This window comes from Anabrus simplex, chromosome 1 (assembly GCF_040414725.1).
Source record: "Anabrus simplex isolate iqAnaSimp1 chromosome 1, ASM4041472v1, whole genome shotgun sequence".
NCBI lineage: Eukaryota > Metazoa > Arthropoda > Insecta > Orthoptera > Tettigoniidae > Anabrus > Anabrus simplex.
In genome coordinates, this window is record NC_090265.1 from 1,068,057,657 (window position 1) to 1,068,077,511 (window position 19,855).

Genomic DNA, 19,855 nt, shown 5'->3' on the forward strand with positions numbered 1-19,855 from the left:
GGTAAACTTTTAGAAACGCAGTAGGTATCGGAAATTACTTTCTTAATAAAGAAAACACTGAAGGTAATTTATTACAACCGTCGTTTAGTACTTTAAATACAGTACTTCAAGTTCAGTATTTCATGTACCGGTAATCATAATATGACACAGGTACTGTACAGATTTCTATGTTTCTGTCAATAAGATTACGTATTTGACAGATGATATTAATAAGAAACACAGTAAGACCAAGTTGTAAGGAAGTAAAAGAGAAGAACATGAGCTTTTCTGTTGATTCTTTTTTCTCAAAAAAGAATTTCAGGCTCTGTTAATTATCTTCCTATTCAAATAGCTGTGAATGTATATACAGTTATATATACATGACCAGTAGATGCCCAATTACATTTTTTATGAAAAACAGTTGGTATTTTGTTTTCATTTCAATGGACGGTACTGAAATCCTCTAAATTCGAATACACTTGCCTTTGGTTACGCTCGCTTAAAGACCCAATATGGCGGCTCCATAAGTAGCATTCGTGACTTGACCTCCCTAGACAGACCTTGACTCCCACCCTTCAAAATAATAATGTTATTTGTTTTATGTCCCAATATCTACTCCAGTAAAACCTCGTTAATTCGAAGTTGTTGGGACACAAAAATCGGACTTCGAATTACGTGATTTCGAATTAACCGCCCAACTCTTAATTCAGAAATGCCAACCTTTGCAACATCAATAAATATTCTAAGACCCGTACTGCACGCAATTAACCTTGATTCACAGTTTAAACCTTTGAAGTGCCATGAAAAAAAAAAAAAAAAACATTTCCAAAATGTATCCAACAGGTGCATTTATAGTATGCGAACCTTTTCTTGCGCCCTAGTTTCCATTCAACACTATGGGGCTCAGGGCTCAAGAAAAGGTTCGCGTACTATACAGTATTCAAATTCACAATACAGTATTCACTTGGATAACTCACTGACAAACAAAACCTCACGGAGAGAGAAAAAAAAAAAAGAGAGCATGATTCAAAGACGACGAGAAATCTATGCTGGCTCTTCTGAGCAAGTCCTTTATTCATTGGATTACTGAACTGAACGCATTTTTAGAAGTCCTGTACCTGCATGGAAAGTACCCGATGCCCTTAAAACATCGTGGCTTATCGAACTTCCCTATGACGAGGGAAGAAGTCTCTCGCTTCCGTGTGCATTGCAGTACAGTGCAATGACCCCCTTTGTATGATTTCCCGGCTGGCACTTCCCACCTATAAAATTGTTAGTCCGTTTGGGCTCGGCATAAATAAAAGAAACAAGGCAGTTTCATTGGCATTGACAATATTATTCAGTGCGTACGAATTGATTATATGAGCCACGCTTTTTCGCTAACTGTAGGCATTGCCGGTGTTCGCAGATTCTGCTTCTCCGCACACTGCCTGCTACATGATCTTACGGAGTTCCTTGAAACGCTGAATACAACAGAATTACGATTTTAATCAAACTTAGCATATATGAAGCACACTGTAGACACACTGAAGTGAGTGAAAGTACTGAAATCTACCCCAGGACATTGCGGAAGACACTTCTATCATGACGCAGATAAATTTTGAATTTAAATTACTCTGGAAAAGACCTATTTTTAAAAATATAAAGGCAGTTTTGAATTAAAAGTCTGAATTTTAGTAATGGGACCAACACTGTTCTTCGTATTACAAATTATCTGTATTCCGAATTAAACATTTTAAATAACATGCAAAACTGTACCTCATGTTTCTGGGAACAAGAGCTTCTTCGAATTGGGCAGGATTTGGAATTAACCGATTTCAAATTATCGAGGTTCTACTGTACAGTGAAACCTCAGAATGCGAGTAACTTGGTCTACGAGTGTTTTGCAAGACGAGCAAACATTTTAAATACATTGTAACTTGATAAGCGAGTGAGGTTCTGCAATACGAGCGTTCACATGTGCCTACGTTTTCGCCTCCCCTGTGCCTTTGTTGAATAGATGAACGAGATCTTTGTTCCTGTAGTGAAGAAATACCTTTCAGAAAAGAATCTGCCGCTCAACATCTTGCTGGTTATGGACAATGTTCCTGCTCATCCTCCAGTCCTTGAGGCCTTGAGGACGACTTACTGGAGAAATTCAAGTTCATTAAGGTTAGTTCCTTCCTCCCAACACCACTCCACTACTCCAGCCTATGGATCAGCAAGTCATTTTGAACTTCAAGGAACTAGACACCAAAGCACTATTTCAGCAATGCTTCGAAGTGACCGAAGGAACAAACCTTACCCTCCGTGAGTTTGGGAGAAATCATTTCCCCAAGGTGAACTGCCTGAAGGTCATCGATAAAGCCGAGGATGGAGTCACCAAGAGAGCTCTCACTTCCGCTTATGGAAAGCTGTGGCCCGACTGTGTTCTTGGACGTGACTTTGAGGGGATTGTTGGTAAAAATAAGCCGCTGATTGTCGATGAAATTGTGTCCTTAGGGAAGACTATGGGGCTGGAGGTGAATGATGTGGACATTGAAGATGGACCTGCATCGCGAACAACAGGAGGAGGTTATGGAGAAGATCTCGTTCGGGGAAGAGGAGGAGGAAAAGTCCATGGAATCTCTCACTTCAACTGAGATTCAGGAGAAGTGCAAAATGTGGGAAATGGTGCAAAATTTTGTAGAGAAACACCACCCAAATAAGGCTGTAGCAGTGCGAGCGATGAATCAGTTCAATGACAATGCAATGTCACATTTTTGTGAAATCCTCAAAAAGAGGCAAAAGCAACAGTCATTGGACAGGTTCCTCGTTTGCAAGAAAAGAACAATTCAAGTGAGCCAACAGATAGGACTGATTCCGTTAGTGAAATTTGTGCTTCACAGTAACTCTTCTCATGTCATCTCTCATCTCCCTCACACCAACAATGATTCTATGGTAAGGTAAAGTACACTTTACTTTGTTCTATGTTATATATTGTTTTAGAAGTGGTATGCGAATAAATATTTTTGTGCTGTGGACGAATCATCCGCGTTTCAATTGTTTCTTATGGGGAAACTTGCTTTGATATACGAGCGCTTTGGATTACAAGCATGTTGCCGGAACGAATTATGCTTGCAATCCAAGGTTCTACTGTACATGATTTTCGAAGATTCAGGGGTACTGGAATTTTGTCCTACAGGAGTTCATTTACATGCTAGTAAATCTACTATCACGAGGCTGGCATATCACAGGATCTTCAAATACCACTGAAATGAATCGGAATCGAACTCAACAACCTAGACTCAGAAGGCCAGTGCTCTACCATATAAGTCACTAAGCCTGGCCCAACCTCCAACAAGATCAGGTATACAGTCATAAGTTACGGACAAAAGTAAGACCAAAAATGTTTGACCCTCTGGTTTCTATACCACAATACTGTGTATATTTTGTCCCTTTTTCAACAATGTAATTATCCAGTGTGTGTCCAAACCTTGTCCTATTTCTTTATGGGCTCGGGTATGAAGTGAAAAGAATCTTTGCAGTGAGTTTTTACAACCAGATGCACTTCCTGATGTTAATCTCAGCAGAGGAATTAATGAGATGAAAGGAATGACGTGATGTATGGTGGTAGGAAGGGAGAGGGTGAAACCTGGTGCCAGCACACACACACTCCTGTCGAATAACATCAAGGGGTCTGTTTAAGGCTTTCATCTCCCTCTGACGGACGAATCACTGTCAACGACATATGCCCTCACTCCATTTGAATATTGCAGAGAAGTTTGGAATTTAATTTAGGCTTTTGGCACGCAATCTAATGAATACAAATTGTACACCGCCACCTCTCCTACCCTGCCAGCCAACATTCTGATGGGAAATTTTGTTTTTAAGTAATGGAATTCAAACTGGCTAACCACAGTGACAGACCATTAGACTTGACACCTTAACAATCATGGCCATCAGGCAGGCAATGTAATTATATAGTGCATCCATGCATTCCATTTATCAATGATGAACTATATCACTAATGATACAATTTTGATTTTCATATAAACACATACCGGTATCATACAATATAATGATAAAATATTTGCTTTGAGAATGAATAGTGGATGAAAATGACAAAATGTATGATAATGGACATTACCCAGGCTGGAAAGTTGAGTGAGTGAACTTTTCACTCGTGCAGCTCCCATACTCTCTTGACTGCCAATTGGGACAACAGGTTGAGGTTGTAACCGGTAGTCCAATACGTTCACAGTGAGTAATGGGACAGTTGCCTTGTCACAGAACTGACACCTGATAACAAAACAATTCTATATAGAGAATCTAATTTTCATCATCACTTTGTTAATATAGTTCATCAATCAAAACTACACACGTTACATTTATTCATACTGCTCTTAGTCAAAGTTAATAGCAAAAGACTATGTTCAACTCACTTTGTGTTGAGGTTTGAATCCTCAGGCACCCATCCAGCCATAATTTCCTCATCATAGAGAACAGATAAACAATTATGGCACTTGGAACATGTAGTCATTATGATTTCTAAGGCTGTGGGTGCTCGTGGATCCCTGTTCAAGAAAAGAAAATAAATAAATGATTATGATGATTACACTGTTTACCGAGACTTCCAGAAACCAAATATTAAAGACACAATGAGAAATTTGGAAAAGGAAGCATCTTGCCGATGACTGCCTCTTCACATGTAGCACTCCTCACCCAGAGATCCTACTGGGAGACTATTTTATTACCACATATAAGTGGTCTTATGCCGAATGAACTAAGTGACATTTTGTAAAAAAAAAAATTGAGCTATTCACATTTTTAAAATGTTAAGATTTCATTTTGTCTTATGCCAAAATGAACTATCTGACAACTCGGCTCGTATCATTGCTGTAGAAAGGGATTTATTTGGCAGAAGGTTGGTACTATTCGTTCTCGTATTCCAAAGTGAACTATGTGACAACACAAGATTGCTACCTTGGAACATAGGTCACATGCGTGCTCCCATGCGATGGCAGAAAACAATGCTGAAAGTGAAGACGAGCCATTTAGTTCTGTTTCATCCGATGTGTATGAATCCAGTGATGACCCCCTCTCAATCATCAGCTGATAAGTGGATTAAAATAACTAGTGATACTTTCATTTATAGAACAAACTCATTTATGTGAGGTGACGTCATTTTTCTCACATGCCAGAATGAACCATGTTGACGAATGGTAAACCCATGGTCGCTGCACAATCGATAGCAAGTACATGTCGATATTTCGGCCTGTGTTGCCATCCAATTATGAAGGAAGAAAAATACTGACCATGTGCTAAGAAATGTCTTTTTATTTAGGGTGGGAAATATGATTTAATGTGGAGTTGGTTCACTCTGGCAAAAGATTTTCTTAAAGAATTACCACATGTGTATCTGGCATATTCATAAGCCCACAAAAGTAATGAAATTGAAAAACTTAATCTGGTTTCATATTTCGCATACTTAATAAATCGATTTTGTAAAATGAATTTATTTATACATCTAAATAATCTGATTTTCACATGAACATGAAATTTCTGGTAATAAAACGAAAAAAGGAAACAAAGAACAATGAAAAAAAAACCTCTAATGATGGAGAAACAAAATAGAGAGAAACTTGTGTTAACAGAAAAGGAGAGACTGTCCAAGGAAAGATATTTGTTTTAAATGTCCATGTAGAGGAAAATGCTGGAAAAAGATAAATTGCACGGAGAAAATAATTTTTTTAAAAAACATTTTACGCGAGTGGTCTTGGGATGTGCAGACATCAATAATATCAGGTTCAGTTAAAACTGCTCCAATCAAAATTAAATGTTCTAAATCTGTCAAGAAGTAGTTTTCAAGGTATTATTATATTCCTAATACAGATGGGAATGATGTGAAGGTATGTAAAGAAACATATTTAAAGAAACTGCAGATTTCTGGCAGCAGAGTACATCAAGCCATAGCCAAAGCAAAGACTGCATCTTTTAGTGACAAGTGAGGAAAATACATAGCCACATAATAAAAATGCTCATTTAATGATAATGATTATTCACATCCATAATCATATTAATAGTTTTCCCACTACAGTGAGTCACTACTGCAGAAGAGATTCATCAAAAAAAAGTAATTGGACACTAGGCTTAACCTTAGTTTGGTGTATAGACTGAAAGACCGATGAGCTGAAAAAAGATGATCCTAATATAAAACCTCCCAGCCAATCACTGTACGGAAAGGTATTCAGGCGAGACTTTAGTCTCAGCTTCAAACCTTCACAAAAGGATACAAGTCAAACATGCGACAGGCTAAACATGCTAATGAAAGCAGAGGAGACAGACCTAGTGAGGTGGAAACTGAGAAGCTACTAAGATTAAGAAAGGAGCAGGAATTGCAACACAGGATGGCTGAAGCTGCAAGAGATCATCTGAAAAAGGATATGGAGAATCCAAGACTGAAGATGATATATATATATATTTTTTTTTGCTAGGGTCTTTACGTCGCACCGACACAGATAGGTCTTATGGCGACGATGGGATAGGAAAGGCCGAGGAGTTGGAAGGAAGCGGCCGTGGCCTTAATTAAGGTACAGCCCCAGCATTTGCCTGGTGTGAAAATGGGAAACCACGGAAAACCATTTTCAGGGCTGCCGATAGTGGGATTCGAACCTACTATCTCCCGAATGCACAAGATAATATTACAGTATTGTCATTTGATTTGCAGAAAGCATTACTGCTGCCAAAATTGACAACAGGCGTCACATACGACAAACGGCAACTCTCCTGCTTCAATTTGGGCATACATGATTTTAGGAGTGGAAAGGCAACAATGCATGGCTGGAATGAAGGTATTACTTCAAGAGGAGCTTAAGAGGTGGCCTCTTCTGTATTGAAGTATGTCAAATCTAATGACATTGGTCCAAGGATGACATTGGTCTGATTCGTGTGCGGTTGAATTTCAAACACTATCGAAAGTCAAATAAATCCAATTTGACTGCAGAAAGCAAAAACAAGCGTGGATATTCAAAATCCATACAATAACGTTGTTCATCCGTACAACCGTAAAACACACTCAAAATCTGTACATTTTACAGAAAAACCAGAATACTTGGCAGGTATGTGGTAGTTATCGAGATGATCAGGGAGTATGGTGTAAGCCAGCCATGGTAATCATGCCTAAAGTTAAATGTGAATGTGTAATAAATACCGAATTGCAGTTTCTCTACCTGTTTATAGTACCAGATAAATAGAAAAGCGACGTTCGCTGCACCGAATGTTCAAGGTTGTTTTCAATACAAAGTACGGGAAAAGTGAGACTGTATGACATTTGGAAACTAAGAAGCACAAACTCGCTTACAATGCTGCTGCACCCAGCTCATTTCTCACTATTTCTTCCGAGGAGTTGAACGTGGGTCAGCTGAACAGAAATTGGCACCTTCTGAAGGCAGTTTTGTATTCTACACTGTTAAACATAACCATACATTTCCCTTGGCAGACTGCACATCTGAACTGCTTCAGAAGTGTTTCAAACCAAAATATTTGTGTGCTGACAAAGTGTGAAGCTACAGTCACTAATGTGATTAGTCCATTTGCCATATCTGAAGTGAAAAAGGACTTGGAAAGTGTGAACTATGTCTCGGTGTACACAGACTCCTCAAATCATAAATCCATCAAACGTTTACCCTTCTTGTTCGCTATTTTATTTACAAGGGGGTAAAGGTGCAATTTTTAGATTTTGAAGAACAAGTAGGAGAAAATGATGACATTATTTTCTCATTTGTCCTGAAAATGCTAAATGATTTTCACCTTGAAACTAGTTGGACTTTGTGCAGACAACACTAATACCAATTCTGGCGACTCATCTCAGTGAGGTTCTAAAAATGTTTATTCCATCGTGCAGAAGACTCTTGAGAAATTGATTGTTGGTGTTGGTTGCAGTGCTCACATTGTCAACAATGCTACACAAACTGCTGGAGACTGTCTTCCAGTTCATGTTGAAAGTGTAGTGCAGAAAATCTACTGATATGTTCACATTTACACTATACGTAACACCTCCTTGATTGAGTTTTGTGATTTTGGTCGAGACTGAGTATTCCAAAGTTCTTGGTTTCAGTTGAACAAGGTGACTTTCATTGTTACCTTCCTCTGAAGAAGTACTGAAGTTGTATTCAGCCCTGAAATCATATTTTGAATCACAAAGCAGGTGCCCAAGTTTAATCAAACAGTTCTTTGATGATCCCTTGTCTGATGTGTGGTTGAATTTTTGCATACTCAAGCAGCAATTTTTCAAAGTGTTATTCAGTAATCCTATGATAATCCTTGCATAGGGGAGCCAGCAGAGATTGAAATTGTAAAACATATGCTAATGACAAGGTGGAACTTGGATTATAACAGTGAAGTTACTGAAAGCAATTCATTCAAGTGTGAAAAGTACGAGAGCGTGTCACAGGACTTCACCCTGCAACATGTTAATGTAACACTGTGTGTTGTAATGTATGATGATGATGATGTTTGTTGTTTAAAGGGGCCTAACATCGAGGTCATCGGCCCTGTTGTAATGTAAACAAATCTGATTAGTAGGTTAGTAGGTTAATAGAATTTGGTAAGTTTTGTTATTGAAACACATTACTTCCTTTGCTATAGCATGTTGAAATCAGAGTGCTTTTACGTCTTATCATGTTGAAGTAATAATATATGATTATTTGTTGTTTGCTTTTTACACTTGATATCCTTTAAAAGGAACGAGAAAGATTGGCAATCAAGTTCACAACTAGACCATCACATAATATCACGTAGCAGGCAGTGTGCAGAGAAGGAGAATCCACAAACAGTGGCGAGGCCAGCAGTTGGTGAAAAAACGTGGTTCATATAATCAATTCGTATGCACCGAACAATAGTCAATGCCGATGAAACTGCATTGTCCTTTAACACCGAGCCCAAACATACTTATGGGTTTAAAGGAGAGAAGCGCCATGGTGGGAAATCGTACAAGGTGGGGTCAGTCAACTGTGTTGCAATGTAGACGGAAGCAAGAGACTTTCTCCCATCATAGGAAAGTTCGACAAACCATGTTTTAAGGGAATCGGGCACTTTCCGTCAAAGTACAAGGCATCTAAAATTGCAAACAGTACAGTAATCCAATGAATAAAGCACTTGCACAGGGGAGCCAGCATAGATTTCTCCTCGTTTTTTAATTGTGTTTGTTTTCTACCTTTCGATGCGTGAGTTTATGTTTGCCAGTAAGTTATAAAAGTTCATTATTTGTATACTGTAAATGCACCTTGTTGGATACATTTCGGAACTAGTTTTTTCCATGGCATTTGAGAGCTTTAAACTGTGAATCAAGGTTATTGCATGCATTAATGGGTCTTACAATATTTTGTGACATGGCAAGGGTAGGCATTTCTGAATTACGAGAGAAGTGGGTGGGAAATTGTACAAGGATTGAGTCAATGTCCTGTGTTGCAATGCAGACAGAAATGAGACTTCCTCTCTCCTCATCATAGGAAAGTTTGATAAGCTACTATGTTTTAAGGGCATCAGGTACTTTCTGTGCAAGTACAAGGCACCTAAAAATGCAATATATACACCGAGCTCGATAGCTGCAGTCGCTTAAGTGCGGCCAGTATCCAGTAATCGGGAGATAGTGGGTTCAAGCCCCACTGTCGGCAGCCCTGAAGATGGTTTTCCGTGGTTTCCCATTTTCACACCAGGCAAATGCCGAGGCTGTACCTTAATTAAGGCCACGGCCGCTTCCTTCCACTTCCTAGGCCTTTCCTCTCCCATCGTCGCCATAAGACCTATCTGCGTCGGTGCGACGTAAAGAAAGAAAAAAAACAAAAAAAACAAAAAGCATATAGTAACAGTAATCCAATGAATGAAGCATTTGCTCTGGAGAGCCAGCATAGATTTCTCTTTGTCTCTGAATAGTGATTTTTCCCCTTTTGTTGCGTGAGGTTATGTTTGCCAGTGAGTTATCCAAGTGCAGCATTTGAATACTGTAAATGCACCTTGTCGGATACATTTTAGAAATAGTTTTATTTCATGGCACTTGAAAGGTTTTAACTATGAATCAAGGTTATTGCATGCAGTAATGGGTCTTAGAATATTTCGTGATGTGGCAAGGGTTGGCATTTATGATTTACAAGTTGGCAGTTAATTTGAAATCACGTCTTTCGAAGTCTGATTTTTGCGTCCCATCGACTTTGAATTAATGAGGTTTTACTGTATATCTCCAGGCTTCCACCCTCTTGTTCATAAATAAAAAATAAAAAAATATATTATTCACTGGATTCTGAGTAATATTTAATTGTATTATGAACTGAGTATATCATTCCATCACAAGTTCAGAAGTGCATATATGCTACATCACACAAAACACAAAAATGCCCATACCTGGTAATTATGTCTTTAGGATATAAGTTTTCTGGGTACGGCTGCTGTTGAATTGTCAGAGAACCTGTCAAAAAATAAAAAAATAAATAAATAAAGACCAATATATAAAAATACTGAACTATTCGAATTTAATAATTCACATTATTATTTATATTTATGTTAGTGCCCAGATGTTTATGACGTATTTTATTTCCATGGAAAATACAACTTAAACATGGTTTTGTCTACAGTGACTAAAATTATGGAATTTTCGTGGGTCATATAAAGTAATATTTTGGCTCTTCTAAAGTACTTTGTCATTTTCTGGTAATTTTTCATATTATGGTCATATTTCCCTGTGAATTTTCGTGTTTTTGTAATATTTTTATCTATTTTATTCCATTTTTTCATACCTACCTTCAGTAGTCTCAAATACGGATTTTTCACATCTCCTAATTGTTGTCTGTAATTTCCAACATTATCTTTCTTAGAAATATATATTTATGTGAATCAGGAGAGTAAGATGTATACAAAGAGACAGATGCATATAAAGCAACAGAATAGTGAGCCTCAATTGACGTATTTCAAATATGACCCAATAATATCCTGCGATGTTCAGCAGTCTTTTTCCCTATGGGAATCAACATCTATATCACAAGTCAATGTTGCGTGAAAACAGAAAATTGGTCCTGTTTGAAAACTTTAAAATATATGTAATTTGCTATTATAATTCTTTCTGATCGCCCATCAAAATGTGACATATATTTCATTCTGTGCAGTCGAGAGTTACCTCCGGAATGAGTATAAAATTAATATAATTTATTTATTTATTTATTTATTTATTTATTTATTTATTTATTTATTTATTATTACTGAATGTTCTAGATTTTAAAAGTATATTTTCAAGATAATGTTAATTTAAAAAGTGGCAAAATTATGAAGATTTCGAAAATGTTACCAGAAAGTTTTAAAGTCATATTTTAATACACTTTTAGGTCATAAATGCTTGCATATTTTTAACATTTTTAGGTCATAATCATCTGGGCCCTATTTATGATTGTATTGTAGTTTATATAATTTGCACGTATATTATCATTAAGTTACACATATATTTTTGATAAACATTCTGCAGAAAACAGGAGAATCCTTTACCTAATGGTTGCAAATTTGATGAACTGCCTTTTCGGCTACCATCACTGAAAAGTTCCATGAGATTGCTGCCCCAAGCATCAATATGTTGCTGAACAGCAAGAGGTGAGAACTCGCTTGATATTCGTCGTCTCTCCTCAGGTGCTGCGACTGTTGCATCTGCAGTATCCTCCTCATAGAATGAGCTATCACGTTCACTCAAACGATGCCTAGACAAAAATAAAAAATCTATGAACTCCTTTTTAAAAAATTTCAAACTGTATGAACTGTAAAAGTATTCTAGCTGGCCAAAGATATTTCCAGAGCTTGTCAACATCTTAAGTGTTTGTGTAATGCTTACAAGTAGGGCCACAATTGTACTGAGGATCATTGGTTTTGCATAAAATTTTCACTGACAGTAAAGGTATACAAACCATGAAAGACTCGAGGGTTCATGGCAATAATAACTCACAAGAGCTTTGAGTAATTGGTTGGGATATAGTACCATATCTGATGTACTTATTGTTTGCATTACGGAGCTATAACAAATGAATGGAGAGTTTCTATAGTAGCCCCTGTGCATAAAGGAAAGGGTGATAGACATAAAGCTGAAAGTTACAGGCCAGTCAGTTTGACATGCATTGTGTGTAAGCTTTGGGAAAGCATTCTTTCTGATTATATTACACGTTTGCAAAATTAATAAATGGTTTGATAGAAGGCAGTTCGGATTTAGGAAAGGTTATTCTACTGAAGCTCAACTTGTAGGATTCCAGCAAGATATAGCAGATATCTTGGATTCTGGAGGTCAAATGGACTGTATCGTAGTTCACCTATCTAAGGCATTTGATAGTGTAGATCATGGGAGACTACTGGCAAAAATGAGTGCAATTGGACTAGACAAAAGGGTGACTGAATGGGTGACTATATTTTTAGAAAATAGAACTGAGAGCCCATCTGACCCTGTAATAATTAAGAGGGGAATTCCTCAAGGCAGTATTATTTTTTCTTATATGTGTAAATGATATGAGTAAAGAAGTGGAATCAGAGATAAGGCTTTTTGCGGATGATGTTATTCTGTATAGAGTAATAAATAAGTTACAAGATTATGAGCAACTGCAAAATGACATTGATAACATTGTGAAATGGACAGTAGACAATGGTATGATGATACACAGGGTTAAAAGTCAAGTTGTGAGTTTCACAAATAGGAAAAGTCCTGTCAGTTTTAATAACTGTGTTGATGGACTGAAAATTCCTTATGGGAATCATTGTAAGTGCCTAGGTGTTAATATAAGGAAAGATCTTCATTGGGGTAATCACATAAATGGGATTGTAAATAAAGGGTACAGATCTCTGCACATGGTTATGAGGGTATTTAGGGGTTGTAATAAGGATGTAAAGGAGAGAGCGTATAAATCTCTGGTAAGACCCCAACTAGAGTATAGTTCCACTGGAAAAAATCTAAAGAAAAGCTGCTTGATTTGTTCTGGGTGATTTACGACAAAAGAGTAGTGTTACAAAAATGTTGCAAAGTTTGGGCTGGGAAGACTTGGGAGAAAGGAGACGAACTGCTCGACTAAGTTGTATGTTCTGAGCTGGTAGAGGAGAGATGGCGTGGAAGGACATTAGTAGACAAATAAGTCTGAGTGGTGTCCTTAAAACTAGGAAAGATCACAGTATGAAGATAAAGTTGGAATTCAAGAGGACAAATTGGGGAAAACATTTATTTATAAGAAGGGGAGTTATGGATTGGAATAACTTACTAAGGGAGTTCAATAAATTTCCAATTTCTTTGTGATCATTTAAGAAAAGGCTAGGGAAAAAACAGATAAGGTATCTGCGACCTGGGTGACTGCCCTAAATGCAGATCAATAGTGATCGACTGATAATTTTTTAAGGAATATAAAAGAGAAATAAGGGGGAGGAGACCCAGTAGGCAGACCTAGAGAAAAATGGACAGACTTAGTGAAGAAGGATGTAGAGGAGAGAGGTCAGGAATGGGAGCAGATTGTGAATGAAGAATGGTCCATGGACTGAATAAAATGGAAGGGGCTTGTATATCACACCTGGTATACTGGAGTTGGTCGATGATGATGATGATGATGTTGACCGTGATAGTGTTAAATTCTGGACATTATACACCAGAACAGTAATTTTTTTGTCAATAAAAACTACCACCTTAACTAGATTGTGTGCCAAAAGCCTGGATTCAATTCCATTCTTTTGCTTCTATCATATATCATGTCTTTTATTTTATCTCAATAATTCCTTTTTTATGAGGTAGATATCAGAAAGGTCATCCGGTCATAAAAACTCGCTATAGAGATTCATCTCACTTTATACCTGATCCCGTTCAGAACAAGGGTTGGACACACACAAGAACTACAACTGGTAGCTAAATGTAGTTTCCTCCTTACGCATATTTAGTGTATACTCCCTCATTCTGTGTCTTTATAATGTTCTTCGAGTTGGAACTTTCATAATCTATTAAACTAAATAATTACTTGTCCTTAAGCAATTTGAACAAGATAAGATGAACTTGTGAATCTTTTACTTCACTTTTATAGTGCTGTCCCATTTTTTAAAAGACATCAAGCCAGTTTTATATTTATGGAAAATTACCATATTAATACACTCAGTGCATAAATAGAGTCGTTTTCTAATACAAATATACATTTTTAATTCTCTTTGAACTTACTGTACATATTTTATTTACAATTACTGTTTCATGCATTAAATATTTTTTAAAAATCAGTTTTTTAAAACACAGTTTGAACAAAAATTATCACCATCAATTATACAGTTGTTGGTATTTTGTACTTCTCTTACCGCTTGCTACCAGATCCATCACATGTTAAAATTAGAAAGTCAGGAATCAGGATATAAAAACATAAACACAATGGAAAGTTTGCCTGTGTTCCTTGTCTTGTACCGCTTGTATTAACCTTTCTTATTTTGCTTCCCCCTTCTCTTATATTTAATCAGCTTTCTCCTTACCCTACAATTCTCATATCAAGAATATGTACGAGTAACTAAACATCAGAACCTAGTTCCTAACCAGCTATTTGTTGTTATTTACCTTATATCATAGACATGTATTGTAAATTCTTTTTCTTTTTGGTCACCTGGTTCTGAATTTTATAAAGATAAATGAGGTTATGGGCCCAGTTGTACAAAGGCACTGCAGGAAGTATGGGTTAAGTGAGAACCAAGTAAAGTGTGAAAATAATGGCGGTTAATAAAATGTATCACATTCAGAAATTTTCAGGTGGAGATTTTAGAAGTAGTCATTTAGAATGAAGAGCAAAAAATGTCACGCTCAAGTGCTGAATGCTATTGAAGTTGCTGATTTTACTTCCAAAACTGAAAATACCATCATGGAATTTTAAAAGTAAAGGAGCAAGAAGTCATTTACATTTAAGATTTTTAAATGAAACTCAATATGATGCTCGTAGCTCATTAGCAGTACATATTATGAAATTGGAAGACTATTTTTCTCAACTAAAGGACACTGATAGTGAGTTGTCAGATGACAAAATAAATTATCAGTGCCTCGAAGCTATGATTCAGTTGAGACAGCTCTTGAAACTCAACCAGACTTAAAATTAGATTTAATTAAAAATCATTTCTTAGGAGAAGAAGAAATTTCAAAATGTTGATTCCAGGGTTGAACATGCCTTTTTAGTGTTACATAGATGGTTTGAAAAGTTCTCAGAATGTACTAGAATTATTTTACCTCGGTGGAACTGCTTTAATTTTTCAACATAGTCTCCATGTAGACTAATGCATTTGGTCCAGCGATGTTCCAATGTCTTGATCCCATCTCGAAAATGAGATTCCTCCAGGCCTGCAAAATACCTCTCCAATTCGGCTGTCAGTTCTTCCCTTGTAGAAAATCTCCGTCCACCGAGGAAAATTTTCAGCTTGAGGAATAGATGAAAGTCTGATGGTGCCAAATCAGGTGAATAAGGTGGATTTGGCAACAATTCGTACCCCAGTTCATGAAGTTTTGCCATGGCAATAACACTCGTGTGCGGCGGAGCGTTGTCCTGATGAAAGATGACCTTTTTCCTTGCCAAACCAGGCCTTGTTTCGCGTATCTTTTCCTGTAGTTGGTCTAGGAGGTTTGCATAGTATTGTCCCGCAGAATGCCTTTTGCATCCCAGAAAACTGAGGCCATGACCTTTCCGGCCGAATGCACTGCCTTTGCTTTCTTTGGTGGTGGTGAATCAGAATGTTTCCACTGCTTTGACTGCTGTTTTGTCTCTGAGGTATAGTAGTGGACCCAAGTTTCATCTGTAGTCACAAACCGGCACAAAAAATCTTGTTGGTTGCACTGAAAATGGGCCAGACTTTGTTCGGACATTTCCAATCTGGTGCGTTTATTGTCCAATGTCAAGAGCCACGGTACTCATCTTGCGGATATTTTTTTCATACCCAATTCTTCAGTTAAAATATAATATACCCATTCAGAAGACATTCCCTAGATGAATATGCAACTTCATCTACCATATTTTATTTGTGCAAATGTTATAGTGCGTTTTTAAAGTTGTTTTAAAGTCATATTTCATATTCATCCATGCAGATGTTATAGTGTGTATAAAGTTGTTTTAGGGCTTTATTGTAATTGCCCGATTTGACTTTGTGGCTGATGGCACATATCTGGTGCCGAAACTAGTACCTCATTTGAATGATATGTGATTCTTTCACATCAATAAATATCTTTGTATTGAATAGGAGGAACCCTCTTAATTTTTAAATATTAAAATAAGTGCAGCCAAAAATGGCAATAAGCTATAAGCAACTGGTGTAGAAAATATAAATGCTAATATTTATGTAGATGTACCTTGTCACATTAAGAATGTTTCTCATATACCAGAAGTCAGAAAACATCTATTATCATTTATCAGTATAAAAGGAGCAAAAGTCCGCCTCTGTAACATAACGGTTAGTGTTATTAGCTGCTGTCCTCGGGGGCCCAGGTTCCATTCCCAGTACTGCCAGAAATTCAAGAATGCCAGGAGGGCTGGTATGTGGTTGAAATGGTACATGCAGCTCACCTCCATTGCGGGTGTGCCTGAAAAGAGCTGCACCACCTCGGGATGAGGACACAAGTTTACTTTTACTATCAGTATAAAAATGGAACAGGCTGGCTTCAAAGCAAATATTTTATTATACAATGTCAAAAGCTTTTTTGAACAATAGGTTAACTTTTTCAGGACAGATGAATGGTTGTACACTGTTAAAATTAAATGAAATGGTGTATAGCTTTTAGTGCCGGAAGTGTCTGAGGACATGTTTGGCTCACCAGGTGCAGGTCTTTTGATTTGACGCCTGTAGGCAACCTGTGCGTCGAGATGAGGATGAAATGATGATGAGGACAACACATACACCCAGCCCCCGTGGCAGTGAAATTAACCAATGATGGTTAAACTTCGCGACACTGCCGGGAATCGAATATGGGACCCCTGTGACCGAAGGCCAGCACGCTAACCATTTAGCCACGGAGCCAAAGTTTGATATGTCTGATGCTTACTATGGCAATTCTTTGAAGAATAGTAATGAGGAAGAATAATTAGAGGGTTATGGCATCGAAGGTAAAGTGTAAATATTAGAGTAAAGGAAAATTTAGTTACCGGTAATGGATTAGATAACCTAAAATAATGTCATATTTGAAAACTGTAATTATGAAAACTGCATTCTTGGAAAAATGTCCAGACAGCCCTTTAATGGTAAAAGAGTAAAATCAAGTAAGCCCTTAGAGCTTGTTCATAATGATGTATGTGGACCAATTACACCTTTAACATGGGATGGATATGACTATTTTGTAACATTTGCTGATGATTTTACACCTTTTAATGTGTTTTATCTTTTACAAAACAAATATGAAGTCTATGAAATATTTATTAGAATATTATAATTATGTTACAAATCATGTCTCTAGAAAGTGGTTAAAAATTAGAGCAGAAATTGGTGGGGAATAAGTTAGTAACAATATGAGAAACTGAATAGAACCTTAGTAGAAAAGGCTAGAACTCTGTTGATTTAATCAAACAAAAGCCCAACTGTGTCCTTTAACCAAACCTTTAGAGAACTTGGGGAAGGTAGAAAACCCAATTTATGTAGTCTTGAGAGTTTTCGGTAGTATTGCTTGTAAGCATGTACCTAAACAGTTAAGAAAGAGAAGCTTATTATGGCAGGCTATGCTCCTGCTGGAAGTTGGCAATTATGGAATGCAGAAAATAGGGAAGTAGTTTCAGACTGCAATGTGATCTTTGATGAACATAACTTAGGGAATAAGAGTTTAGTGCATGTATCAGTCCAATCAAAATATATTATATCTCAAGAAAGTGCAGATGAATCAGTTGAAAAAAGTGTAATTAGAGACACTGTTGGAGACAGAGATGAAAATGAGGATAACAGGAAAGCTAAAAGAGAGCTAGAGAACCAAGCAAGTAGTCTTTGGATCAAACTAAAGAAGAGAAAAGAGTTGGGAGCAAACTAGGGTGTAGGGTGGCATGATGATTATATTACAGATGTGGACAATGCAAGTGAAGAAACAGAAGAAATGTTATTTTCATTATTTCCTCAATCAGAAACAGATGTTCTTCAAAGTTATAACGATATTAAATTTTGTAGAGACAGACAACAGTGGCGAAAAGCTATTGAGGAAGAACTTAGCTCACTCAAAGAAAATTATACGTGGGAAGTAGTGAAGCCAGATGTTGGAACATTAATAGATACCAAATGAGTATTTACTAAATAAACAAAAAAAAAAAAAAAAAAGGTATGTGGGTCGATGATATACAGAGCACGGTTGGTTGTTCGGGGATATTTATAAACTAATTCAGATAAGGATACTTATCCACCTGTGGCAACATCAGATTTTTACGAATATTGTTACCAGCTGCAGTTCAAAATGATATTTTAATCCATCAAATGGATATAAAAAGTGCATTTTTATCTGGGCGAAATTAAGGAAATTTAGGAACCACTTCCTAAAGTTGATAAGATGGACTATGTAAATCAGCAAAATACTGGCATGAGAAGTCTAATTTAATTTTGTGTGACTATTTCTAGCCTAGTGCAGCCCTTGAAAGGCAGACCTTCCAATGAGGGTGGGCGGCATCTACCATGTGTAGGTAACCGCTTTTTTTTGTGGTGGAGGATAGTGTTTTGTGTGGTGTGTGAGTTGCAGGGACGTTGGGAACAGCACAAATACCCAGTCCCCGGGCCATTGGAATTAACCCGGCCGGGAACCGAACCCGGGACCCTCTGAACTGAAGGCCAGTACGTTGACCATTCAGCTAACGAGTCGGACAGAAGTCTAATGAAAAAATAGAAGTGTATGGGTTTCAAGAGATCTGAAAATGACTACTGTGTTGTAACTCTTAGCACTGCTGAAGCAGAGTTGACTTCTTTATGTCAAGCTTCTGAAATTCTATGTTTCTAAAAAAAAGATTTTATTTGATTTAAATGTTAATATAGGTTGTGTTACTATTTTCGAAGACAATAAATCACAACTAAGATAGTTAATCCTGAGCAAAAACATGTAAAACATTCAGATATTAGTACAATTATGTTAAACAACAAGTAGAAAATAATAATGTATCCATAGAGTATTTTTAAACACAAAAGCAATTGGCTGATTAAACCAATGAGTCCTGTAATATTTGAGAGCTTTATGGTAGATCTTTGTTCAGATGGTAAACGTATTCATGTCAGTATAATAAACCACTGAGGGGGGGGGGGGGGGGGGATGTTGAGGTTCAATGGTACTGTAATATATCTTGCAGATTCCATGACTATTTATTTATTTCATATATAGCCATTTATTTTTCTCTTTGGTCACCTGTTCTGATTTAGTTTATACTAATGTCGTTCTTACTTAATAAAGCATGCAGTGAAGATGTTAAGTGGTGTTTAGATATAAATGATCCTCACATTTTATAAAGATCAATGCTATTAATGTCAAATTAAACAGCGAAGATCTAGCGGAGTATTTGGCTCAATAAATAAATCCTACTAACTAATTTTACAGTTTTCGGAGATGCTGACATCGTGGAATTTTGTCCCAAATGTATTCTTTTCTTGCAACCTGGGTCCAGAATATAAGAGGCTAGGCTCTGTCTGTCAGAAGGCAGGCATCAATTTTTGTAAAAGAGACCAAGTCTCTCATAGTGGATTGGCACTGCCTGTGGCTTCAAGTAGCCTACGCAGTGGCCTCCACTATATGCACTTCATCTCTGATGTTTTGCATGTTCTGCATGTTTCGATAGCCATAGGTCAAGTATCCGAATATCTTTGCATTCCAAGGCTCTAAATTCCAATATAAAAGTCTGTTATTGGAAATTGTAAATTTTCCAGCTTTCTTGGTTGCCAGCATTTTGCCCCAGTGTGTGAATTTGGG

General features: G+C 37.1%; 1 protein-coding gene across 6 annotated transcripts in view; it reads right to left on the reverse strand.

Moving 5' to 3' along the window:
- Positions 1-19,855, reverse strand: part of Crag (DENN domain-containing protein Crag) — a 579,187-nt gene that overhangs the window by 108,389 nt on the left and 450,943 nt on the right. For all 6 annotated transcript variants that reach the window (XM_068225395.1, XM_068225392.1, XM_068225393.1 and 3 more), the window contains 4 exons: positions 11,470-11,675; positions 10,339-10,402; positions 4,383-4,514; positions 4,088-4,239 (listed from right to left, as the gene is read on the reverse strand). In XM_068225395.1, the coding sequence (XP_068081496.1) occupies positions 4,088-4,239; positions 4,383-4,514; positions 10,339-10,402; positions 11,470-11,675 (554 nt within the window). The remainder of the gene's footprint in view (positions 1-4,087; positions 4,240-4,382; positions 4,515-10,338; positions 10,403-11,469; positions 11,676-19,855) is intronic.